General features: G+C 42.8%; 1 protein-coding gene across 2 annotated transcripts in view; it reads right to left on the bottom strand.

The window, feature by feature from the left end:
* Positions 1-1,217: 1,217 nt before the first annotated feature.
* DHTKD1 (dehydrogenase E1 and transketolase domain containing 1) overlaps positions 1,218-22,330 on the bottom strand; it is an 83,538-nt gene continuing 62,425 nt past the window's right edge. For both annotated transcript variants that reach the window (XM_040343393.1, XM_040343394.1), the window contains exons 14-17: positions 20,821-20,903; positions 18,608-18,777; positions 16,120-16,205; positions 1,218-1,951 (exon numbers count right to left, since the gene is read on the bottom strand). In XM_040343393.1, the coding sequence (XP_040199327.1) occupies positions 1,850-1,951; positions 16,120-16,205; positions 18,608-18,777; positions 20,821-20,903 (441 nt within the window). In that variant the 3' untranslated portion in view covers positions 1,218-1,849. The remainder of the gene's footprint in view (positions 1,952-16,119; positions 16,206-18,607; positions 18,778-20,820; positions 20,904-22,330) is intronic.

Below are 22,330 nucleotides of genomic sequence, written 5' to 3'. Positions count from 1 at the left end.
ATTTTGTTTAATTCATAGAGTTCAGCTTCAAGTACATTTGTCACTTACTTAGATTACACAGAGTCACAACAACATAGTCCTGTACCCTTGTCCAACGTCATCCAGTGCCATTCTGTGGTCTGTTTCTATACCTCAGCCCCCCACTTCTTCCGCTCTCCAAACCAGGAGCCCCTGTCAGGCTGCACATACACAGCTTTAGGTTATTAATATATACAAACCTTAAGATTTCCAGGCGGAGACACTAGTATACAAACTGGACAGCGATAACAAAACAGAAGAGCCGGAATTACCATGCGATTTCAGGCAAGTTTCCAGCTATGTTAATCTTAGCTACAGCATCATTTTTTTTCTGCAGTCGTAGGTAAACCACTGCATCTTTCCACCAATTATTCTTTTTTTATTTGCATACCCTAAATGTCCTGGCAGGTACCCCAGGTTGGGGGAAACATAAGGGATAGCTATGGATGTGAGAGTCCTTAAAGCATAACAAACTAGCAAACTGATTCTCCAGGCTCTCCCGTGCCATCGGAGGCCCGGAGAGCGAATCGGCCGCTGCCGAATGAAGAGCATAGAGATTTCCGGTGACCAGATAGTCACCGGTCATCTCTATGACCGTCGGAGGCCCGGGTTCGACGTTATGACGTCACGCCTGGGTACCTGGAAGTAAATAAAGCCGCAATCGTGGCTGAAAGCATGAAATCAGTGAATTTTTTTTCCCCGTGTTAATGCTTTCCAGCCTGGAGGAAAAATGTGGGGTCTTATTGACCCCGCATCTCTCCATAAAGAGGACCTGTCACACATCTGTAACCTGGTAACCTGTAAAAAAAAATTAAATGTAGATTTTTAAGTACCGAAGTTTGGCGCCATTCCATGACTGTGCGCAATTTTAAAGCGTGACAAGTTAGGTATCTATTTACTCAGCGTAACATCTTTCACATTATACAAAAAAATTGGGCTAACTTTACGGTTTTGTTATTTTCTAATTCATGAAACCGTTTTTTCCCCCCAAAAAGGCGTTTGAAAAATTATTGCGCAAATACAGAGCAAGATAAAAAGTTGTAATGACCGCCACTTTATTCCCTAGGGTGTCTGCTAAAAAATGTCTAGTAAAAAAAAATTATGATTTTTACATAAAGAAAAGGACTGCCAGAATAGGTGCGGTATGGAAGTGGTTAAAAAAAATGCCTTTACTATCACTTTAAGCACAACTCAAATTCTACTGCCCCCTAAATTTTTTATTTAGTACTCCAATTAGGCACGTGTAAACAGTCCAGCTGACATAGACAGGCGTCCTACAATCAAATGTCATCCTTTATATATTCGAATCATCTGTGATTGGAATTAAGTTTGGCATTAGCGGCTATAAGATGATTTTAAGCTTAACTCCAGGTAAACATCCAATTCACAGTTGAAATACATTACACACTATAGATAAATAGAGAGATAGAGATAGAGAGATACAAACACACCCACAAACACGGTAACAGTCGGTTTTTGATCTAAACAAGCCTGCTATACAGCATGGCCACATTCTCTACCTCCAATGTGAAAGCACAATCATTCGGTCAGGAACATACTCCCAGCCTGCTGACTGGACAATGAAGAAGCAGCAGCTTTTTGAACACATATCACTGATGTTTGTTGCCTGCTTTGATCTCAGTTAAAAAAAAAAAAAAAAAAAAAATCACTTGTGGACTTTTTAAATTATGATATTTTGCCAAGAAGTTATACAGTTGCAATGTAAAATGTAACATGTTGGTGTTTTGATCCCCATGATAAAGATTTTTTTTTATAGAAAAGATTGCTTTATCCAATGGCCGATGTCCAGATATGTCCATAGTTAGTCCAGCTATGCAAATGTCTGTTTGATGATATCTTCTTGTTGTTGTTTATGCAGAGTCCCAATACCTACTGCAGGAGCAGGAAGAGCAGGTCTGCTGATAAGACGCAGCTATAAAAGACATGCCAAACAAATTATTGGGCGTTCCAAATACTACTCTTACATAAAGTAATAGCAAGTATTACAATACAAGTTTCATTTATGAACAACCTCTGAGAAAATATTTCTATACATTTAGCTGAATGAGTACTCCCAACTTTTTACCAATTGCATATACTGTATGTCACAGTTAAAGGGGTTGTAAAGGTACATGCTCTTTCACCTTAATGCATTCTCTCTGCATTAAGGCGAAAAAACATCCGAGCATTAGCTTGCTCCCCCCCCCCCTCGAGCCCTTGTTTACTTACCTGACCCCTTTGAAGGTCCTGCGCTGGCTTCTCGGCTCATTCACTGGTTGATTAAAACAGCGCAGCCATTGGCTCGCGCTGCTGTCAATCATATCCAATGATGCGGCGTGCTGGGAGGCGGAGCCGAGTCATACAGTGAGCGGCTATAGCCGCCTGCTGTATCACGGGAGCGCACCCGCAAGAACTTACCACCAGGCGAGAGAGCTCGCATGAAGGTAGAAAGTTCTTGCAGGCGGAGCCGGAGACAGCTGCCAGGGGGACCCCAGAAGACCAGGTTCGGGGCCACTCTGTGCAAATCGAGCTGCACAGTGGAGGTAAGCATACTGCGCATGCGCATCGTCGTTCGGCTCCTTTCGCCAATCGTGACGCGGCTTACGCGACGGGGGGAGAGCTCGTTTTTGGACAAAACGTCAATCAACAGCATGTGAGGAACGCCCACTCCCGCGGGACTCGCAACCCGGATGCACGGGTGAATATGCTGTATCAAGGTATGTACAGCAGCAAAAAAATAATAAGAGCCTTAATTCGATTGTAATGTGGGGGGGCAGTGGAATAAAAAAAAGTTGTTTTAAGGGGGAACCACCGCTTTAAATGCAGCTATGAAAATAAATAAAAAAATTACATAAAATATACATCACAGTGCTGTGCAAATTAAAGTGCTATTGTGCCTATGTAAACACTGCTAGGTAAAGAAAATGTGCAAAACGTGAAATTCCTGTACCATTATGGTACCCATGTTAACCCTTTAAGAGATTTTTGTTTTTCAGTGCAATATAATGTCCTTATTGGAAGTAAACAAATCCAATTGCCAAGTGCTGAGTGATTCGAAAAGTGCTTTGTGCCCTTGTTGTATGCCGTGATCACTGCAATCCGTGCTCTTTTACACCCCTTCTTAGGGTCTGGTGCCTTCACAGTATAGGCCACTGTGTAGCCCTCTTGCTGTTACGCGTCCCCCTGCGCTGATGATGTTAGTCCAGTAATAGCCCATACATAGGAGAGAAAGGAGCCCCAGATAGTGTAGTATCGTTTAAAGTGGATGTAAACCCCCAAAAAAAATTTTTGATGTCACAATGTAGAGTATAAGATTTCCTATCATCTGTGCCCAGTCTTGCCACAAAGAGTTAATCCAGCTCTGAGCAATCCTCTTTTATTGTTCAGTGGAAATTAACAGAATTCCAGATAAAAACTTGCCAAATTATAAAGTCCGTTTCTCTGTTCTTGCTTTGTGTTACAGGTTATTTACATATCCTGGTAATATACAATGAACTTTGGATCACCTCATATTATGATAAACATAACATAACATATGATAAACATGTCCAAGCTCTAGATATGTAAATAACCTGTAACACAAAGCAAGAACAGAGAAACGGACTTTGTAATTTGGCAAGTTTTTATCTGGAATTCTGTTCATTTTCACTGAACATTAAAAGAGGATTGCTCAGCGCTGGATTAACTCTGTGCGACAAGACTGGGCACAGATGATAGGAAATCTTATACTCTACATTGTGACATCAAAAAAAAAAAAAAATTTGGGTTTACATCCACTTTAAACTTTATTTAAATAAACGAAAAATGGGTACTCACATGTAGACAAAAACAGTGTGGCATATAATGTTGACAAAAGTCTGATGCCTGGAAACGATGTGACGATCGTAGCGTGTTCTACCAGTTTTGTCGTGTGACTTCATCTGGAACACGCTGAGCGTCACTTTCACTTCCTTTTTAAAGCAGACTGTGACCTGTCTTCCACCATTTTGGGTGCGATATAGAAGACTGGAGCCTGAAATAGATCGCCTACCATTTTGGGTAGGTTTTTGAAGACCGAAGACCACAAATAGTCAGTCAGGCAGCGGCCATGTTTGGTGGGATTTTGTCTTACTTCCTATAATTAAATTGTTAGTATTAGCCTGACGGCCGTTTAAATTATTTTTGGAGACACAGATCAATACAAGGTTGTAAAACATGCTATGTGTTACTGGAATCTTGTAACGTCTAATCCCCAGGTCACGAAGTGCTATATTAAGACAGATAACAACAAGCTCAAAAAATTGGTTAAAAAAGAGGTTACTGGACTAACATCAGCGCAGGGGGACGCGTATCGGCCAGAGGGCTACACAGTGGCCTATACTGTGAAGGCACCAGACCCTAAGAAGGGGTGAAAAAATGGATTTTTAATAACAGCTTACCTGTAAAATCCTTTTCTTGTAGTACATCACGGGACACAGAGCAGCATAGCCATTACATATGGGTTATATAGTGTACCTTCAGGTGATGGACACTGGCACTCTCCGACAGGAAGTTCCCTCCCTATATAACCCCCACCCATAGTGGGAGTACCTCAGTTTTGTAGCAAGCAATATGTCTCCCAAAAATTCCCCATAAGAGGGGTGGGAGCTCTGTGTCCCGTGATGTACTACAAGAAAAGGATTTTACAGGTAAGCTGTTATTAAAAATCCCTTTTTCTTTATCGTACATCACGGGACACAGAGCAGCATAGCCATTACATATGGGATGTCCCCAAGCAATGCTAAAATGAGGGGAGGGAGAGCAACCAGGCAAAGCAAAAAATCAGCGGGTGCCAAAGGACAAGAGGACTTTATACTGCGGCCTGTAGAACCGCCTGCCCGAAGGCTGCGTTCCTCCTAACGTCCATTTGATAAAATTTAGCAAACGTATGAACAGATGACCAGGTCGCTGCCCTGCAGACTTGAGCCATAGAGACCTGGTGATACGCTGCCCAAGAGGCGCTCACAGCTCTAGTGGAGTGGGCCTTAACCGACAAAGGCGGGTTTTTCCCTTTCAGGCCATAGGCTTGAATAATCAACTGTCTAATCCACTTGGAAATGGTGGCTTTAGACGCTGCCTGACCGTTCTTGGGTCCTTCTGGCAGAATAAACAAGACGTCAGTCTTGCGAATCTGTGCTGTGGCTTTCAAATAAATCCTAACAGCCCTGACCACATCTAAGGAATGTAGTAGTCATTCCTTCTTTGAAGAAGGTTTAGGAAAAAATGACGGAAGAATCAAGTCCTGATTTAGATGAAAACTAGATACTACTTTCGGAAGAAAAGACGGATGTGGCCGAAGAACGACCCTGTCCTTATGTAGTACTAGATAGGGTGCCTTACACGACAAGGCTGCCAGTTCTGACACCCTTCTGGCGGAAGACATAGCCACCAGAAAAACCAATTTCCTAGTTAACAAGACCAGCGGGATCTCAGATAAGGGTTCAAAAGGCTGAAATTGTAAGGCCGATAGAACCAAATTTAAATCCCAAGGATACAGGGGAGCCTTCACCGGAGGATTAATCCGAATAACCCCTTGTAAGAACGACTTTATTAGAGAGTGAGAGGCCAAGGGTCTTTGGAAAAAGACTGATAAGGCAGAAACCTGCCCCTTGATTGTGCTAACAGCTAGACCCTTCTCTACTCCTAACTGTAGGAAATCCAAGATTCTCCCGATGACATACTTGCGGGGATGCCACTTCCTAGCCTCACACCATGCAATGTAGGCTTTCCACACCCTATAGTATATAAGCCTAGAAACTGGCTTTCTAGCATTAACTAGGGTGGAAATAACCTGGCCAGAAAGGCCCCTGTCTTTAAGAATTAGGGATTCAGCCGCCAGGCCGTCAAATTTAAGGCCCGTAAGGCAGGATGGAAGAACGGCCCTTGTGAGAGGAGGTCCGGCCGCAACGGGAGGACCCAAGGTTCCTCTAATGCCATCCTTTTTATTAAGGAGTACCAAGGCCTCCGGGGCCAAGCCGGGGCTACCAGAATCGTTGGTTTGCGCTCCACCTGGATTCTGTGAAGACGGGGTAGCATTCGTAACGGAGGGAAGGCGTAGATCAGCGCAAACTGATGCCAAGGACATACCAGGGCGTCCGTCCCGCAGGCCAATGGATCCCTTGTCCGGGATACAAATCTGATTAGTTTCGTATTGAATCTGGAGGCCATGACATCCACCTCCGGAGTTCCCCATCTCTGGCAGATGTCCTGAAACACTTCGGGATGGAGAGACCATTCTCCCGGGGACATTTGTTGGCGGCTGAGAAAATCCGCCTGCCAATTGTCCACTCCGGGGATAAATACTGCTGAAATGCATGGAATATGGGTCTCTGCCCAAGAAAAGATTCGGTCCACCTCTCTCTGGGCTGCCTGACTTCTGGTGCCGCCCTGGTGGTTTATATAAGCCACAGCAGTGGCGTTGTCGGACTGTATCCTTACTAGGGAGTCCTGTAATACATCCGTCCATGCAACTAGAGCCAACCGGGCTGCTCGTATCTCTAGGACATTTATGGATAGAGTCGACTCTCTTTTTGACCACTTCCCCTGCTGGGTCAGTCCTTCCAGGACTGCACCCCAACCCGATAGACTCGCGTCTGTGGTGACAATTCTCCAAGAGACGGGACTGAATGATCTTCCCCTTAGAAGATTGTGCGGGACTAACCACCAGCACAGACTCTGACGTGCTGCATGGGACAGGGATATGGGAAGATCCAGGGCCTTGACCCTCTTGTCCCAGGCTGCGAGAATTGCTCTCTGTAGTTTCCGAGAGTGGATTTGGGCGTAGGGCACCGCTTCGAAGGTCGCCACTAACTTGCCCAATAGGCGCATACACAGACGAACGGTCGGCCTTGCGCTGCTTAGAATCACTTGAATTAGCTCCTTTATAGAATCCACCCTGGACTGGGGAAGAAAGATTTTCTGATGCACAGTATCTAGAATCAGCCCAAGATATTCCAACCTTCTTGTGGGCTGTAAGGCCGATTTAGGATCCAACCTAGAGATTCCAGGTAGGTTACCACTAGGCCTACTGCTTGCCTCAGACTGGCCTCTGAGAGATCGATCACTATAAGATCGTCTAAATAAGCCATAACCAGGATCCCCTGAGATCTTAGTTTGGCCAGAACTGGGGCCAGAATCTTTGTGAAAACCCGAGGGGCCGTGGCTAGCCCGAAGGGCAAGGCCACGAACTGAAAATGCCGATGTCCCAGAGCAAATCGAAGAAACTTGAAATGCCCGGGAAAGATCGGGACGTGCAGGTATGCATCCTTGATATCGATAGATGCGAGGAATTCTTTCCCTTGTAGGGCGGCCACTACCGAACGAATAGATTCCATTCGGAAAGAGCGAATCCTTAGGAAGCGGTTTAGGGCTTTTAGATCCAATATTGGTCTTACATCGCCGTTGGGCTTCGGGACTACAAATAGATTTGAATAAAATCCTTGTCCGCGCTCCAGGGCTGGTACCTCCATAATCACTCCTTGATTTAAGAGGCGGTCTAGGGCTGCTAGAAGCGAGACCCCTTTTTGAGGATCGCTTGGGAGCCTTGACTCCTGGAAGTGGGGAGGGGGAAACCCCCAAAACTCCAGCTTGTACCCCTGGGCCACTGAGGACAGAACCCATTGGTCGGAGATTCTGGCCTTCCAAAGCTCCGAGAAGAAGCGGAGTCTTCCCCCCACCCGAGAGAGTGGGGGCGTCCCTTCACAAATTCGCTTTAGGGGCAGCTTTAACTGGTTTACGAAACCATGGCTTCTTGTTGCCTGAAGCTTGCCCTTGCGACCTGTTAGCAGGCGAACGGCCAGCAGGCCGTCGATACTGCCTAGAGGGTGACGGTCCTGAGACTGGAGAGGTTGGACGTTTAAAAGGTAGGCCCCCGAAACCTCTTAACAGGCAAAAGAGTGCTTTTGCCACTGGAGATTTTCTGAATATATTTGTCTAGATCATCTCCAAACAATCTTTCACCCTGGAAGGAAAAAGCCGTTAAGAGTTTCTTGCAGGGGGTTTCTGCAGACCAGTTTTTTAACCAGAGAAGCCTTCTCATATGAACCAGAAATAAGGATAAACGAGAAGCTTGCTGGATGGAATCCTTAATGGCGTCTACGGCAAAACATAAGGCTCTGGGCAAGTCAGCTAGGTCCTGAGCTTGTTGTGCCGGAAGGTCTCTTAGGACCTGTTTGGTCTGTTCTTTCAATGCCTGGCATACTCCTATGGCAATAGAAATAAACAAAAACCAAAAGGTTGACGCTGCGCTAAATTAAATATTGAATTATGAATGTAAATAGCTGCTAGCACTAAATTGTGTACAACAACTTGGTAACATAAAAAAGAAAAAAACAGTGCAGCGCTAGTGAGTGATATTGTGCTCATATAAATTAATAATAAACAAAAAAAGTCATTCTGGAATAAACTGAAAATTTAGCCAGAATAGGAAAAAACATAAAAATGCAGATGGATATATGAAGAAAAAGTCTTAAAAAGCCACGAAACAAAGTTCATATGACTCTATCCAGTAATTTTCCTTGTGAAAGAGAAGTGGATTGTGCAGACAATGTGAAAGACTCTTGATTGATGTGAGGTAAGCTGTCACCAATACACCCGTGAGGAAGGATAAGATTGCCTGCTTACCAGATGAAAAGACTGTTTTGCATCAGTCTAATAGGGCCTGTGGGAAGTCTGGTCTCCCAATACCTTAGCCGTCAAGATAACCACGGTATAGCTCAGCATACAATCCGAAGAGTCATAAACCAAAAAAAAGAGAAGAAGGACCTCTCATAGCGTATAACGTTTAAAAATAGAAGAGGGTTTAATAAAAATTGCACTTACAATTAGGCAATATAAATACAGCATGGATAGCAAAACGTCTCCGATCTCTTGTTCCGATGCTTCTCGCTACTCGGTCAGGAAAACACAGCCGGCGTTCAGGACGGAACGCGATGACGTCACGGCACCCTACGATCGTTTCGTCGCTAATGGACTTCAACGGGGGAGTAAGCCGGATGTTGACGTCAGCGCGCTAGGTGTTTAAATACCCACGGTTTCCATGTTTGATACTGGAAAACTCGGGGAGAGTCCTCATAGTGACTGAGGGCAAAATAATTGAGTAGCGAGAAATGGAAAAGTGTTCTAATCATGTTGTACATAACGTATTATATTAGTACAGAACGCGGGGGTGTTTAATAACTGGTAGCGGAGCATCGAATAATGAAAATAAGATCGGAGGTTAACAATATATGCAAAAAGATTGTATCATAAATTTGCATAATCATAAAAATCAATCTATATTTAATTAGAAAAGATCTATATCATAAAAATCATCTATATTTAATTAGAGAAGATCTATAAATTAATTTAAATTTTGATAATGATTATGATAATTAAAATTGGAATAAAAAATTAACAAAAAAAGAAAGAAAAAAAAAAAAAAAAAAAAAAAAATTTTATTATGAATTATTTAAAAAGCAGTTTATATCCCAATCTACGTTAAGTCCGAACGGAATAAAAGATTTCATAGAAAAAATCCAGCGAGTTTCGAGCCTAGATATGGCCCGAACCATATTAGTACCACGCCAATGAGGACGAATGTTATCTATGGCAAAAAAACTTGTCCCCTTTAATTGTCTCCCATGGAATTTATCGTAATGTTTCGAGAGGTTATGTTTAGGGAACCCGCTTTTGATCCTGCCCACATGCTCACTAAGACGTATATGCAGTTCTCTCTTAGTACGGCCGATATATTGCTTTGAGCATGGACATTGAATCATGTAAACAACGTATTTTGTTGAGCAAGTCATAAATGAATCTATGTCATAAATTGTACCAGTAGCTGTTGATTGAAAATTAGTACATTTCCGTTCCCTAAAGGAATTTACCTTGCAGATATTACATCTGCGACATGGGAAAAAACCTTTAAGGGACTGGAAAAACGTTGTTTACATGATTCAATGTCCATGCTCAAAGCAATATATCGGCCGTACTAAGAGAGAACTGCATATACGTCTTAGTGAGCATGTGGGCAGGATCAAAAGCGGGTTCCCTAAACATAACCTCTCGAAACATTACGATAAATTCCATGGGAGACAATTAAAGGGGACAAGTTTTTTTGCCATAGATAACATTCGTCCTCATTGGCGTGGTACTAATATGGTTCGGGCCATATCTAGGCTCGAAACTCGCTGGATTTTTTCTATGAAATCTTTTATTCCGTTCGGACTTAACGTAGATTGGGATATAAACTGCTTTTTAAATAATTCATAATAAAAAATTTTTTTTTTTTTTTTTTTTTTTTTCTTTCTTTTTTTGTTAATTTTTTATTCCAATTTTAATTATCATAATCATTATCAAAATTTAAATTAATTTATAGATCTTCTCTAATTAAATATAGATGATTTTTATGATATAGATCTTTTCTAATTAAATATAGATTGATTTTTATGATTATGCAAATTTATGATACAATCTTTTTGCATATATTGTTAACCTCCGATCTTATTTTCATTATTCGATGCTCCGCTACCAGTTATTAAACACCCCCGCGTTCTGTACTAATATAATACGTTATGTACAACATGATTAGAACACTTTTCCATTTCTCGCTACTCAATTATTTTGCCCTCAGTCACTATGAGGACTCTCCCCGAGTTTTCCAGTATCAAACATGGAAACCGTGGGTATTTAAACACCTAGCGCGCTGACGTCAACATCCGGCTTACTCCCCCGTTGAAGTCCATTAGCGACGAAACGATCGTAGGGTGCCGTGACGTCATCGCGTTCCGTCCTGAACGCCGGCTGTGTTTTCCTGACCGAGTAGCGAGAAGCATCGGAACAAGAGATCGGAGACGTTTTGCTATCCATGCTGTATTTATATTGCCTAATTGTAAGTGCAATTTTTATTAAACCCTCTTCTATTTTTAAACGTTATACGCTATGAGAGGTCCTTCTTCTCTTTTTTTTGGTTTATGACTCTTCGGATTGTATGCTGAGCTATACCGTGGTTATCTTGACGGCTAAGGTATTGGGAGACCAGACTTCCCACAGGCCCTATTAGACTGATGCAAAACAGTCTTTTCATCTGGTAAGCAGGCAATCTTATCCTTCCTCACGGGTGTATTGGTGACAGCTTACCTCACATCAATCAAGAGTCTTTCACATTGTCTGCACAATCCACTTCTCTTTCACAAGGAAAATTACTGGATAGTCATATGAACTTTGTTTCGTGGCTTTTTAAGACTTTTTCTTCATATATCCATCTGCATTTTTATGTTTTTTCCTATTCTGGCTAAATTTTCAGTTTATTCCAGAATGACTTTTTTTGTTTATTATTAATTTATATGAGCACAATATCACTCACTAGCGCTGCACTGTTTTTTTCTTTTTTATACTCCTATGGCAGCCACAGCTGGTTGAACTACTGCACCTGCAGTGGCAAAGGAGGCCTTTAACAATGTTTCAAGCCTCTTATCGACAGGGTCCTTGAACATATGAATATTGTCTACTGGACAAGTTAAGGCTTTGTTAACACATGAAATGGCTGCGTCCACTGTAGGGACAACCCACTTCTTAGAAAAACCTTCTTCCAAAGGATACAGCACTGAGAACCTTTTAGGAGGAAGAAAAATCCTATCTGGTTTGACCCAGTCCTGGAAAATTAGGTCCCTCAGTAAGGGATGGACCGGAAACACTGCATTGGATTGAGGAGCCCTTAGGGAACCTAGAGAGGATACGGCAGCCTGAGGTTCAGGCAGGGGTAATTTAAACTCCGTCCGTACCATGTCCGCTAGGGACTGGATCCATAACTTCTCTGCTTGGGAAGCTGAAAACGGTTCCTCTATTGTGGACTCCTCAGAACCCTGTTCCAAGTGGTCTTCCCCTTGCTCCGTCGAGAAATCGAATTCCTCTGCGGAAAGGATCTCTTCGTCTGGAGACTCAACCCTAGGGGATGGGGACCTAGTCCGCTTCTTCCCAGGTAATGAGGCTGAAATCAAAGCAGCCATTCTCCGCTCAAATCCACCCAAGGTGGTGGCTAACATCTCCTCCGTAACAAAGGTAGGAGCTGGTTGAATGGGGCCAGCCGCAGCACCCAGCAACCCTGATGGCACATCTAGGGCAGCAACCTCCAGTTTATCTGGGGAGGAAGGCACAGCCGACGATTGGCCGAGATCCTCAGAGCCCGATGGGGAACCCTTCTGTTTCTTTGGGCCCTTGGCATTTTTGGAGCCATGACACAAACCCAAGGTACTCCGCTATAATACCACTGACTATTAAGTCGGAGTAAACACACGCCCCCTAACAAGAGAGGCGTCAGTTACTAAAATAGAAATAGTAATAGGTTAGGGTAATATTACAAAACCTTGTTTCCCCAAACCTATGAGGATAGGTAATACAATGCCCCAAGGGCTTGTCACTCACAGGACCACTATGAGTCAGGTATTACCCCCTTAAATTGCTGCTGGTCCAGAAGCCTGGGTTTACCAACTAGCTTAGGCTGCTGCAAGTACACCGGCTTTAGAATCACTATTTAAGAGCCAAGCTCTTATTAGGGTGCGTACTCCAATTTGGCCACCGGGTGTCACTCTCCCCAAAAAAAACCTGGTATAACAAACCACACGCAGCTCAGTGTCCCACGGCGATCATGACTGACTGAGAGCCTAATATAGGCTTCAGAAGGACCGCCCCTACGCTCAGCCCGCCCCCCCACGCCGCGTCGCCGAAGCTATTTACAACGCGCGCGCACACGCGCGCGCGCCTGACGCTGCTGGAGGAACCAGGAAGTCTCAGGGAGACAGCGTGGACGCTGACGGAGCTATGGGGAGCGAAGGCACCCAGGGAAGACTCCCATCTCTGGGAGGTAAGTCCAGCTTACTTTTACCAGGACCCTTCACTCCTATGGCAGCGCAGCAAGCCTCTAGACCAGCCAGGGGAAAATTTACATGGGGGAGAAAAGACCATCCAGTGCAAACAGACTTTGTGGTGACATATATTGCCCATGCACAGAGACATAATATAGGCTGCCCCCGAATCCCCTGTGGAGGGCTCACTGACAAACCAAGTTCCGTGGGCCCTCGCTTACCTTCTCCACGCCACAGGGTATTGCCAAAGGCCCCAATCTTCCCCCATCTCCGTGGGTATGGTCATAGACCTTCAGGGACCGGGGTCCAGTTTAGGAACACCATACACCTGGACCTATATAGCACTGCTGGCATCAGGATTGCTAGGTTAAAAACCAGTCCTGGAACCCAGAGTCCAGCCCTCCCAAAAAGGAGAGGCATTATAGGCAAAACCCCTCCACGACTTGGGGCCCGGGTACCGTCCACTTTGGCTATGAAGCACCTTGGACGGATCCGGTAGGCTTGCCCGGGTCCCAAGGACAACTATAGGCAGAGCTCTTCAACGTGCACCAACACCTAAGACACTGGCGGAAAAACTGAGGTACTCCCACTATGGGTGGGGGTTATATAGGGAGGGAACTTCCTGTCGGAGAGTGCCAGTGTCCATCACCTGAAGGTACACTATATAACCCATATGTAATGGCTATGCTGCTCTGTGTCCCGTGATGTACGATAAAGAAAGTTGGTGAGTGCAGGGTGTATAAGAGCACTTATTGCAGTGATCACGGCACACAACAAGGGCACAAATCGCTTTTAGAATCACTCAGCACTTGGATTTGTTTACTTAAAATAAGGACATTATATTGCACTAAAAAACAAAAACACTTTTTTTTTTTCAGCACATCTCTTAAAGGGTTAACAAAGGTACCCTAATGGTACAGGAATTTCACGTTTTGCACATTTTCTTTACCTAGCAGTGTTTACACACACTTTAACTTGCACAGCACTGTAAAAAAAAGATGTCATTTTATTTATTTATTTTCATAGCTGCATTTATGATATATACTGTGGAATCATTCTAGTAGTTTAGGCACTTTGGATCGTTTAGCACTTTTTGTATATTTTGCACACTGCACCTTACACTAGGAGCCTCTTTTATGGAGCATTTGTCTCTGTAGGACCAGCGCCAACTCTACTTTCTTTTTCTTCTCAACACTTTCTTGCTCCACTTAGGTGGAAGCAATTAGTAGAGGCAGCTGTCCACTGATCACCTTCAACCATACCTAGTCCAATACCAAATACTTTTGCTGTCACTGGTGTTTTTAAATATACTTGCGTGGATTTATTTTAACACATACACGTAAGTATAACATGTTTGTTATTAAAAAAAAAATAAAAAATTCTCTTTAGTGTTCCTTTAAAATATATGTAAAAGGGTAAAAAATAAAACGGCTCCTCAAATGGCACTTAAAAAGATGCCTTAAAATGTGGCATTCGCCAATCATTCCCTGCAGGTAAATCAAACACTGTAATTGGAAAACACATGCAGGAAGGTACACCTGCAGTAAATATTGGGTGTATAGTATGTCACATTTAGGTTCCGTTCACAGCTAGGCATTCCAGATCACCACGATTCTGCCCACGATCCCGAATCACGGAAAAAAATAAATCGCAGGGGGACCCGTGCAATTCCAGTCACTTACAATGGCATCTCAATCTTGCCGCAATTGTCACCCGATGAATCGCAGTTAGATCACAGAAACAGAATCGCGGGACGCCTGTCGCCCAAAAAAAGGTCAAAAATAAAAATTTGTAAAATTATTAACACCTGCTTCATCTGATAAAGTTCACCCAATTAACCACTTAAGGACCCCTTTACGCCGATATACGTCGGCAGAATGGCACAGCTGGGCACATTCACGTACCTGTACGTGGCCCTTTAAGCCCAGCCATGGGGTCGCCGGCGCGTGCACGCGACCCGGTCCGAAGCCTTGTGACCCCGATCGCCACTGGAGTCCCATGATCGGTCCCCGGAGCTGAAGAACGAGGAGAGCTGTGTGTAAACACAGCTTCCTCGTTCTTCACTGTGGCACTGTCATTGATCGTGTGTTCCCTATTATAGGGAAACACGATCAATGATGTCACACGTCCAGCCCTGCCCCCCTACAGTTAGAAACACATATGAGGTCACACTTAACCCCTTCAGCGCCCCCTAGTGGTTAATTCCCAAACTGCAATTGTAATTTTCACAGTAAACAATGAATTTTTATAGCATTTTTTGCTGTGAAAATGACAATTGTCCCAAAAATGTGTCAAAATTGTCCGTTGTGTCTGCCATAATGTCGCGATCACGAAAAAAAACCGCTGATCGCCGCCATTAGTAGTAAAAAAAAATTATTAATAAAAATGCAATAAAACTATTCCTTATTTTTTAAAAACAATATAAATTTTGCGCAAACCAATCGATAAACGCTTATTGCGATTTTTTTTACCAAAAATAGATAGAAGAATACGTATCGGCCTAAACTGAGGAAAAAAAACGTTTTTTTTATATACTTTTGGGGGGATATATATTTTAGCAAAAAGGAAAAAAAATATTGCATTTTTTTCAAAATTGTCGCTCTATTTTTGTTTATAGCGCATAAAATAAAAACCACAGAGGTGATCAAATACCACCAAAAGAAAGCTCTATTTGTGGGAAAAAAAGGACGCCAATTTTGTTTGGGAGCCACGTTGCACGACCGCGCAATTGTCAGTTAAAGCGACGCAGTGCCGAATCGCACAAACTAGCAGAGTCCTTTACCTGCATTTTGGTCCGGGTCTTAAGTGGTTAAATAATGTAGTTTGGGTTTGTTTTCAAGGGCCAAGGGTCAGAAATGTTGCTTACTATTAAATTAGGTCTATGGATGCTGTCATACGCTCAGTATGTTAAATGTGACTTTTTTGCAAAGTAATTTGTAAATTTTGTAGTGCTTGCATAAATGTGTTGCCCTTCTGGAATGACCAGAATTTCCAGGTTTCATTGTGAACTATTTTTTTGCTTTATGTTTTGCAAGGGCTATGTGTAAATCGGTTCTAGGCTCTGAATGTATCACTATCTTGTGAAGTTAGAACTGTTTAATGCATACGATTGGAAAAAATATGCAAGTATGATTTCTAGGCAAGTTTTGAATTCTAATAATGAGAAGCAAGAAAAGCACTTGTCAAAAGTAAAGCCAAAAACTGCCTAATAAAAAAAGTCATAATATAGTAAAAGTCTTACCTTACAACCCAACTGCTTTTCAAATCTTGGAGCAATAAAAGTCCATGGACCCATATTTTGTGGTTCTTCTTGGCTCCAAACAAAATCTTTGACAAAAAGCAAAAAAGACAATATAATGTTTTATTTACTGGAATATCTTACATCACATTGTTTAGCCATACTCTCAATAGAGCATCAAGTTATATGTAAAAGACACCTACACATGTAAAAGTTATAATGACAAAGTGAGTTGTTTCATGCCTTTTTGTCTGAATATTGCCAAACTTTAGGCAAAACCTGCTGGCAATTATCCCTGTGTCCGTGGTGAAAACGACTCTTAGGAAAAAAAGGGTTAAAAGGATTCAGACTAATTAGTGGTTTACTTCCATGCAGAATGTGGTCAAGATTTCTTCTAAGGATGCAGAACACAAATCATAAGCATGTCCTTGCACCTCTCTCCTTGAACAATAATATAAATCAAATAGAAAATGCACCATCATCATGTAAAATGTTAAAACTTTTATAAACAGCTATATTTTATATTCAGAGAAGTGTTTGGCAAAACAACATAAAATACATCAAATTTCAGAATTGCTCAATCAACAGGATACAGAGGTCTGACTGTCAAACCCGTATAACTACTAATCAATTCCACAAACGTGCAGAGTGGTTTATGCTTTTCACCATCTTTATCAGAGCATGGGAGGGTTTGCCCCTTAAAATGAGCAAACCAAAATTCACATCTGCATCCAGTCGATTGAGCAGTTCTTAACTTGGATGGATTGTAGGTTATACACGTTTTTACCAAGCAATTTTGGGAGTACAAGATATCTTGGTTAATAAGAGTTTTAAGGGTCGCGCTACTATATGAAATACATATTAATGAATAATAAGTGAAATGTATATACAGATTTCTCTGAGGGGTAAAACCAAATCCAAAACCACAAAAGAGTCCACGTGTAATAAAAAAAAATAAAAAAATGGAAAACAGGGGACACAAAATCATCTTCTTAAGTGTTCATATAAGTTTGTGCATAATGAGCATCCATCACCTTTGGAAAATTGTAAACAGAGACCACCATCACTTATGGAAGGAATTCAGGCTTACCAGCTATATATGACCCTCTAATTAAGGAAAGGTCAGACGAGCTTGTGACCAAACCACCAGGCAAGGATAATCCCAGAATGGTTCTAAAGGTTATCCACAGAGGCAGATGGTTAAACAATAATGATATCCCAGCATCATCCCAAATGGCTCATCACCAGGACATAGAAAGAAAAAACGCTCCAGCTAGTGAAAAACCTGACTTTCATATTTATTAAAATTTAAAAACGCACTTGCATAGATAAATCCAATATACCGCTATACAGAAAATCCCTCGCTGGCTAAACTAAAAGCATAACACCTGCACTTTAGGGAATACGCGAGAATATTAGCACACCTATGCGTTTCATTACACGCGAGACAAAACCATGTAGGGCGGAGCGACATGCTGACTTCATCGCGTATTCCCAGGAAGGTGCTATGCTTCTAGTTTGGCTGGTGAGGTATTATCTGCATATACTATATTAGATTTATCTATACAAATATGTTTTTAAAACTTTAATACATTTGAAATGAACTTTTAATGTGTTTTTACAGATTTTTTTTGCAGTAATATTGTGTGACATAAAAATTAGAACAAACACTTTTTTATTCTCTAGGGTGTCTGCTTTCAGAAAATAGATAATGTTTTGGGAGTTTTATGTAATCTTCAGGACTAAATTTTTTTTTTTAAATGTATGCAAAAAAATAAAATAAAACTGTCTCACAAGTTTTTTAGCTTGCTCCAAAATTCAAAGCAAATTTGTTAAGCCTTGGGTTTAATACAGTTTTTACATAATGCTGTTGCACTTTGTTTTTTTAATATGTTAAAACATGGACAATCTACACGACTGCATTCAACCTATAGGCCCCTTTCACACCGTATGTCCGCTCTTTCATCTATCTGTTTACGGATAGAAAAAAGGGACATACATTGATTCCTATAAGATTGCGGGTGTCAGCGAATGAACATCCGCTGACACCCGATCTCATCAGTGTCCGCAATGCTCCGATTCTGCAGACGGAGGAAAATCCTATTTTTCCATCCGTATGCGGATCGGATGAACGTGGACAGACAGTCAGTGTTTATCCGATCCCCCCCATAGGGGAGAGCTGATATCTGACAGGGCGGTCCCTGCACAGTGTGCCGGGAACGGCCTGTCATCCGCCGGCTCATCGGCGCGATCCCTGCTGTGCAAGTGGAGGTTCACGGGGCATTACCTTTAGGTCTACTATCTATAGTCCACGAACAAGGGAAATGGCTAGTGTGCAGAAAAGTACAGATATTATATATAAAGAAAAGATATTTCACTATAAGTAAAAACCTACTGATTTTCATGACACAGATTCCAGCCACGCAGCCAGCTCATGGCATTTAAGGTAATGGCAAACAGAGAAAAACTGTGGCAAATGAACGCGGCTTACCTTTGGCTTTTGGATATTTGCTCAACTCTTGCTGGAGCCCTTCTAATGGAAATGGACACAATTCTTCAATGCGAATAATAGAGAATTTGTGTCCCTGCTCTCCAAGTGCCTCTTTCTGTTTAGCCAAAGAATAGTAATGTTTCCCAGAACAAAGGATCACTGTGCTTACACTGTAGGAAAAGACATGTGAAAAAGATCGGCACAGCAGTGATACATAACATAGGTAAACAAACCTACCCTTTAATGTAAATACAATATATTACCAAAAGTATTGGGATGCCTGCCTTTACACGCACATGAACTTTAATGACATCCCAGTCTTAGTCTGTAGGGTTCAATATTGAGTTGGACCATCCTTTGCAGCTATAACAGCTTCAACTCTTCTGGGAAGGCTGTCCACAAGGTTTAGGAGGGTGTCTATGGGAATGTTTGACCCTTCTTCCAGAAACGTATTTGTGGGATCAGGCACTGATGTGGATGAGAAGGCCTGGCTTGCAGTCTCCACTCCAATTCATCCCAAAGGTGTTCTATTGGGTTGAGGTCAGGACTCTGTGCAGGCCAGTAAAGTTTCTCCACCCCAAACTCGCTCAGCCATGTCTTTATGTACCTTGCTTTGTGCACTGTTCCAAGTTATTTGGTGGAGGAAACTGCGAGCCAGGCCTTCTCAGCCAAAATCAGTGCCTGACCTCACAAATGCACTTCTGGATGAATGGTCAAACATTCCCATAGACACACTCCTAAACCTTGTGGACAGCCTTCGCAGACGTGCTAAAGCTGGTATAGCTGCAAAGGGTGGGCCAACTCAATATTGAAACCTACGGACCAAGTGCTGCTCAACCATTCATAGGAAGCTTTGTAATCTATGGATGAATACAAAGCCTCCTTTGACTGGCTGAGGCGGGCAGATGATTTCACAATCTCCGCCTCAGCCAATCAGAAGAAAGTTTTGTATTTAAAGAACACAAATCTCCCTGTGAATGGTCAAACAGCGCTCAGCCCAACTCGATTTTATTCTGGAAACAGGACAGGAAATCCCCATCTCACTGCCAGAAGACAGCACTGTATACTGTAGCAGAGGCTACAAAAGGTTTATTCAGCGCTGTATCCGTTTAGAAATATATTTTTTAGACCAACTTGGTCCAATTAGCAATTGCGTGTCATGATGCGCTAGAACAAGTACATTTAGGTCTACTGAATGCAGAATACATGTTAAAGTATTGATTAGGGTTGTCCCGATACCACTTCTTTTAAAGACAGAGTACAAGTACCAATACTTTTTTCCAAGTACTCACCAATACCGATTACCGATACTTTTTTTTCAATGTCATGTGACAACTTGACAGATGGGGACCGATAGGTGGCACTGACAGGCGGCACTTATAGGCACTGACTGGTGGCTAGCACTGGTGGCTGGCACTAATAGGTGACAATTATGGGCACTGACTGGCGCTGATGGGCACTAATAGGTGGCACTTGTGGGCACTGACAGGTGGCTGGCACTGAAATGCTGCGAAAAAAATTACACAAGGAAAGGATTTATTAAAAAAACTATGCTGCAACGCCCATCTTGGTACACCCTGCACTCGGCTGCAGTAAGCAGCAGCAGACATCTTGTTACACCAATCCCGAACTATATGGGCTGGGTGTAACAAAATGTCCGCTGCTGGCTTACTGCAGCCGAGTGCACGGTGTACCAAGATGGGCATAGGGACATTCAGCCGCTCACGGCAACCGAATGTGACAGCACTGGTCACCGATGCGGCTGCGCCCTACACCCCTGCCAGCTTACCAATTTCCACTGCAGGTGAGGACTCGCTCTCGGCCCGCAGACTCCATCCACCAACTGTGCCCGCCCTCTGCAGCCAGACTCCGCTCCCGCCCTCTCCAGCCACAGACTCCGCTCGCCCTCTCCAGCCAGACTCCCCTCACACTCCCCAGCCACTGACTCCTCCCACCCTCTCCAGCCACGGAATCTACCCTAAAAAAAAAAAAAAAAAAGGTGTCGGGTGAGGCAGCGGGAGCATTTGCGTGAGTACAAGTATTCCCGCAAATGCTCGGTATCGGGACAACCCTAGTATCGATACCAATGAAGGCATTTTTTTGTTTTGTTTTTTACAATCAATTATATGTGTTGCAATCAATACATAATTTACACATTCTCTTTCTCTTGAAACAGATTTCATATAAAGGTGGTCCAAAATGTAATGCATTACCTTTTAGGATCTGCAACAGCCTCCCCAAGAACAGGTTTAAATGTCTTTCCAGGTGCCAATTCATCAAAACTTGACACAGCAGCCTTGTAAAACAAACCAACCATGTAGACATTTTCAAATGCTCCACCAAAGAATGAACAGTTATTATTGATTATTAATACTAGGATATTACCTATAACATTCCCCCTAGCAAATTTCTTAACTGTATACAGCTTATGTCTACTTTTTTACTCCCTATAAATGGTGCATCTACTGTAAATCACATTGGTAAAGCATTAATATGCAAAGAAATTCAGCCTTAGGGCAAGTAATTAAAAAAAAAAAAGGTAATTAATAATGCCCCATGAAATTCAGTCACTGATACGTCAGAATGCTTTAAGTCAGGGGTGTCCAAACTTTTTTTTAAAGAAGGCCAGATTTGATGAAGTGAACATGCGTGAGGGCCAACCATTTTGCCTGACATTCTTTGAACCATTAAAAGTTGGTCTAAGTGTGTTTGTCTGAGCACTACACTGCCCAACAAGAATTATCTTGCCTTTGTGACTGTGTGTGTTGAAGAGATGAGGTCGGGCATGTTATATGTATGTATGTATGTATGTATGTATGTATGTATGTATGTATGTATGTATGTATGTATTTTGTGGCCCCAACGAATCCCAGCGCTGCTCAGGACTAAGGATGAGCTTGGGTGTGTTATTTGGATATACCGTATTTATCGGCGTATAACACGCACCTTTACTTAACGAGGGAAGTTTCAGGAAAAAAAAAACAAACAAAAAAACTTACATTTTAAATAAAAGTACTGTTAAGCAAAATAAGGGTCAGGCAGCCTAATCAGTGCCCATCTGCAGCCTCTTCATTGCCACAAATGCCACCTCACCTTTGCCCGAATGCAGCCTCACCATTGCCACCAGTGCAGCCTGATCGATGCCCATCGGCAGCCTCGGAGGGGATGAGGGGGAGGGCGGGGCGAGCGCCAACAGATTACATACAGGAGAATCTCCTGTTTACATTGCAGCTTCTTTAATACACCTCCTATGATAAACAGAAGAGTCGTCCAATGGCAGCCCAGGAGACGGAACTTCCTATTACGGATGCCGCCACATAAACAGGAGATTTTCCGGTATGTAACCTGACGGCACTCGTGTATCCCCCTCCCCTCTGAGGCAGCGCCGAAAAATACAGCCCTGGGGGCCACAAAAGATATATATATCCAAATTACCAGGGGGGCCACATTAAACTGGAACGGGGGCCACAATTGGCCCGCGGGCTGGACTTTGGACATGCCTGCTTTAAGTGCTTTTTCTTTTAGTGCTATCCTTAACTTTGATTATTCTTGGACATATTCCCGAGCCATCCCCATCAAATCATTTTCTGCAGCGATTACCTTTTGTATCCCCTCACCCCCCCTTAGAATGAAAGCTCTACGAGCAGGGCCCTCCTATGCCTTTTGTGTTGAACTGTACTGCAATTGTGTTGTCCCCCCTATACATTATAAAGCGCTGCCTAA

Source organism: Rana temporaria, chromosome 3 (assembly GCF_905171775.1).
Source record: "Rana temporaria chromosome 3, aRanTem1.1, whole genome shotgun sequence".
Classification (NCBI taxonomy): Eukaryota; Metazoa; Chordata; class Amphibia; order Anura; family Ranidae; genus Rana; species Rana temporaria.
Note: the sequence above shows the minus strand (reverse complement) of the source record. Positions and strands in the feature narration are given on the sequence as shown.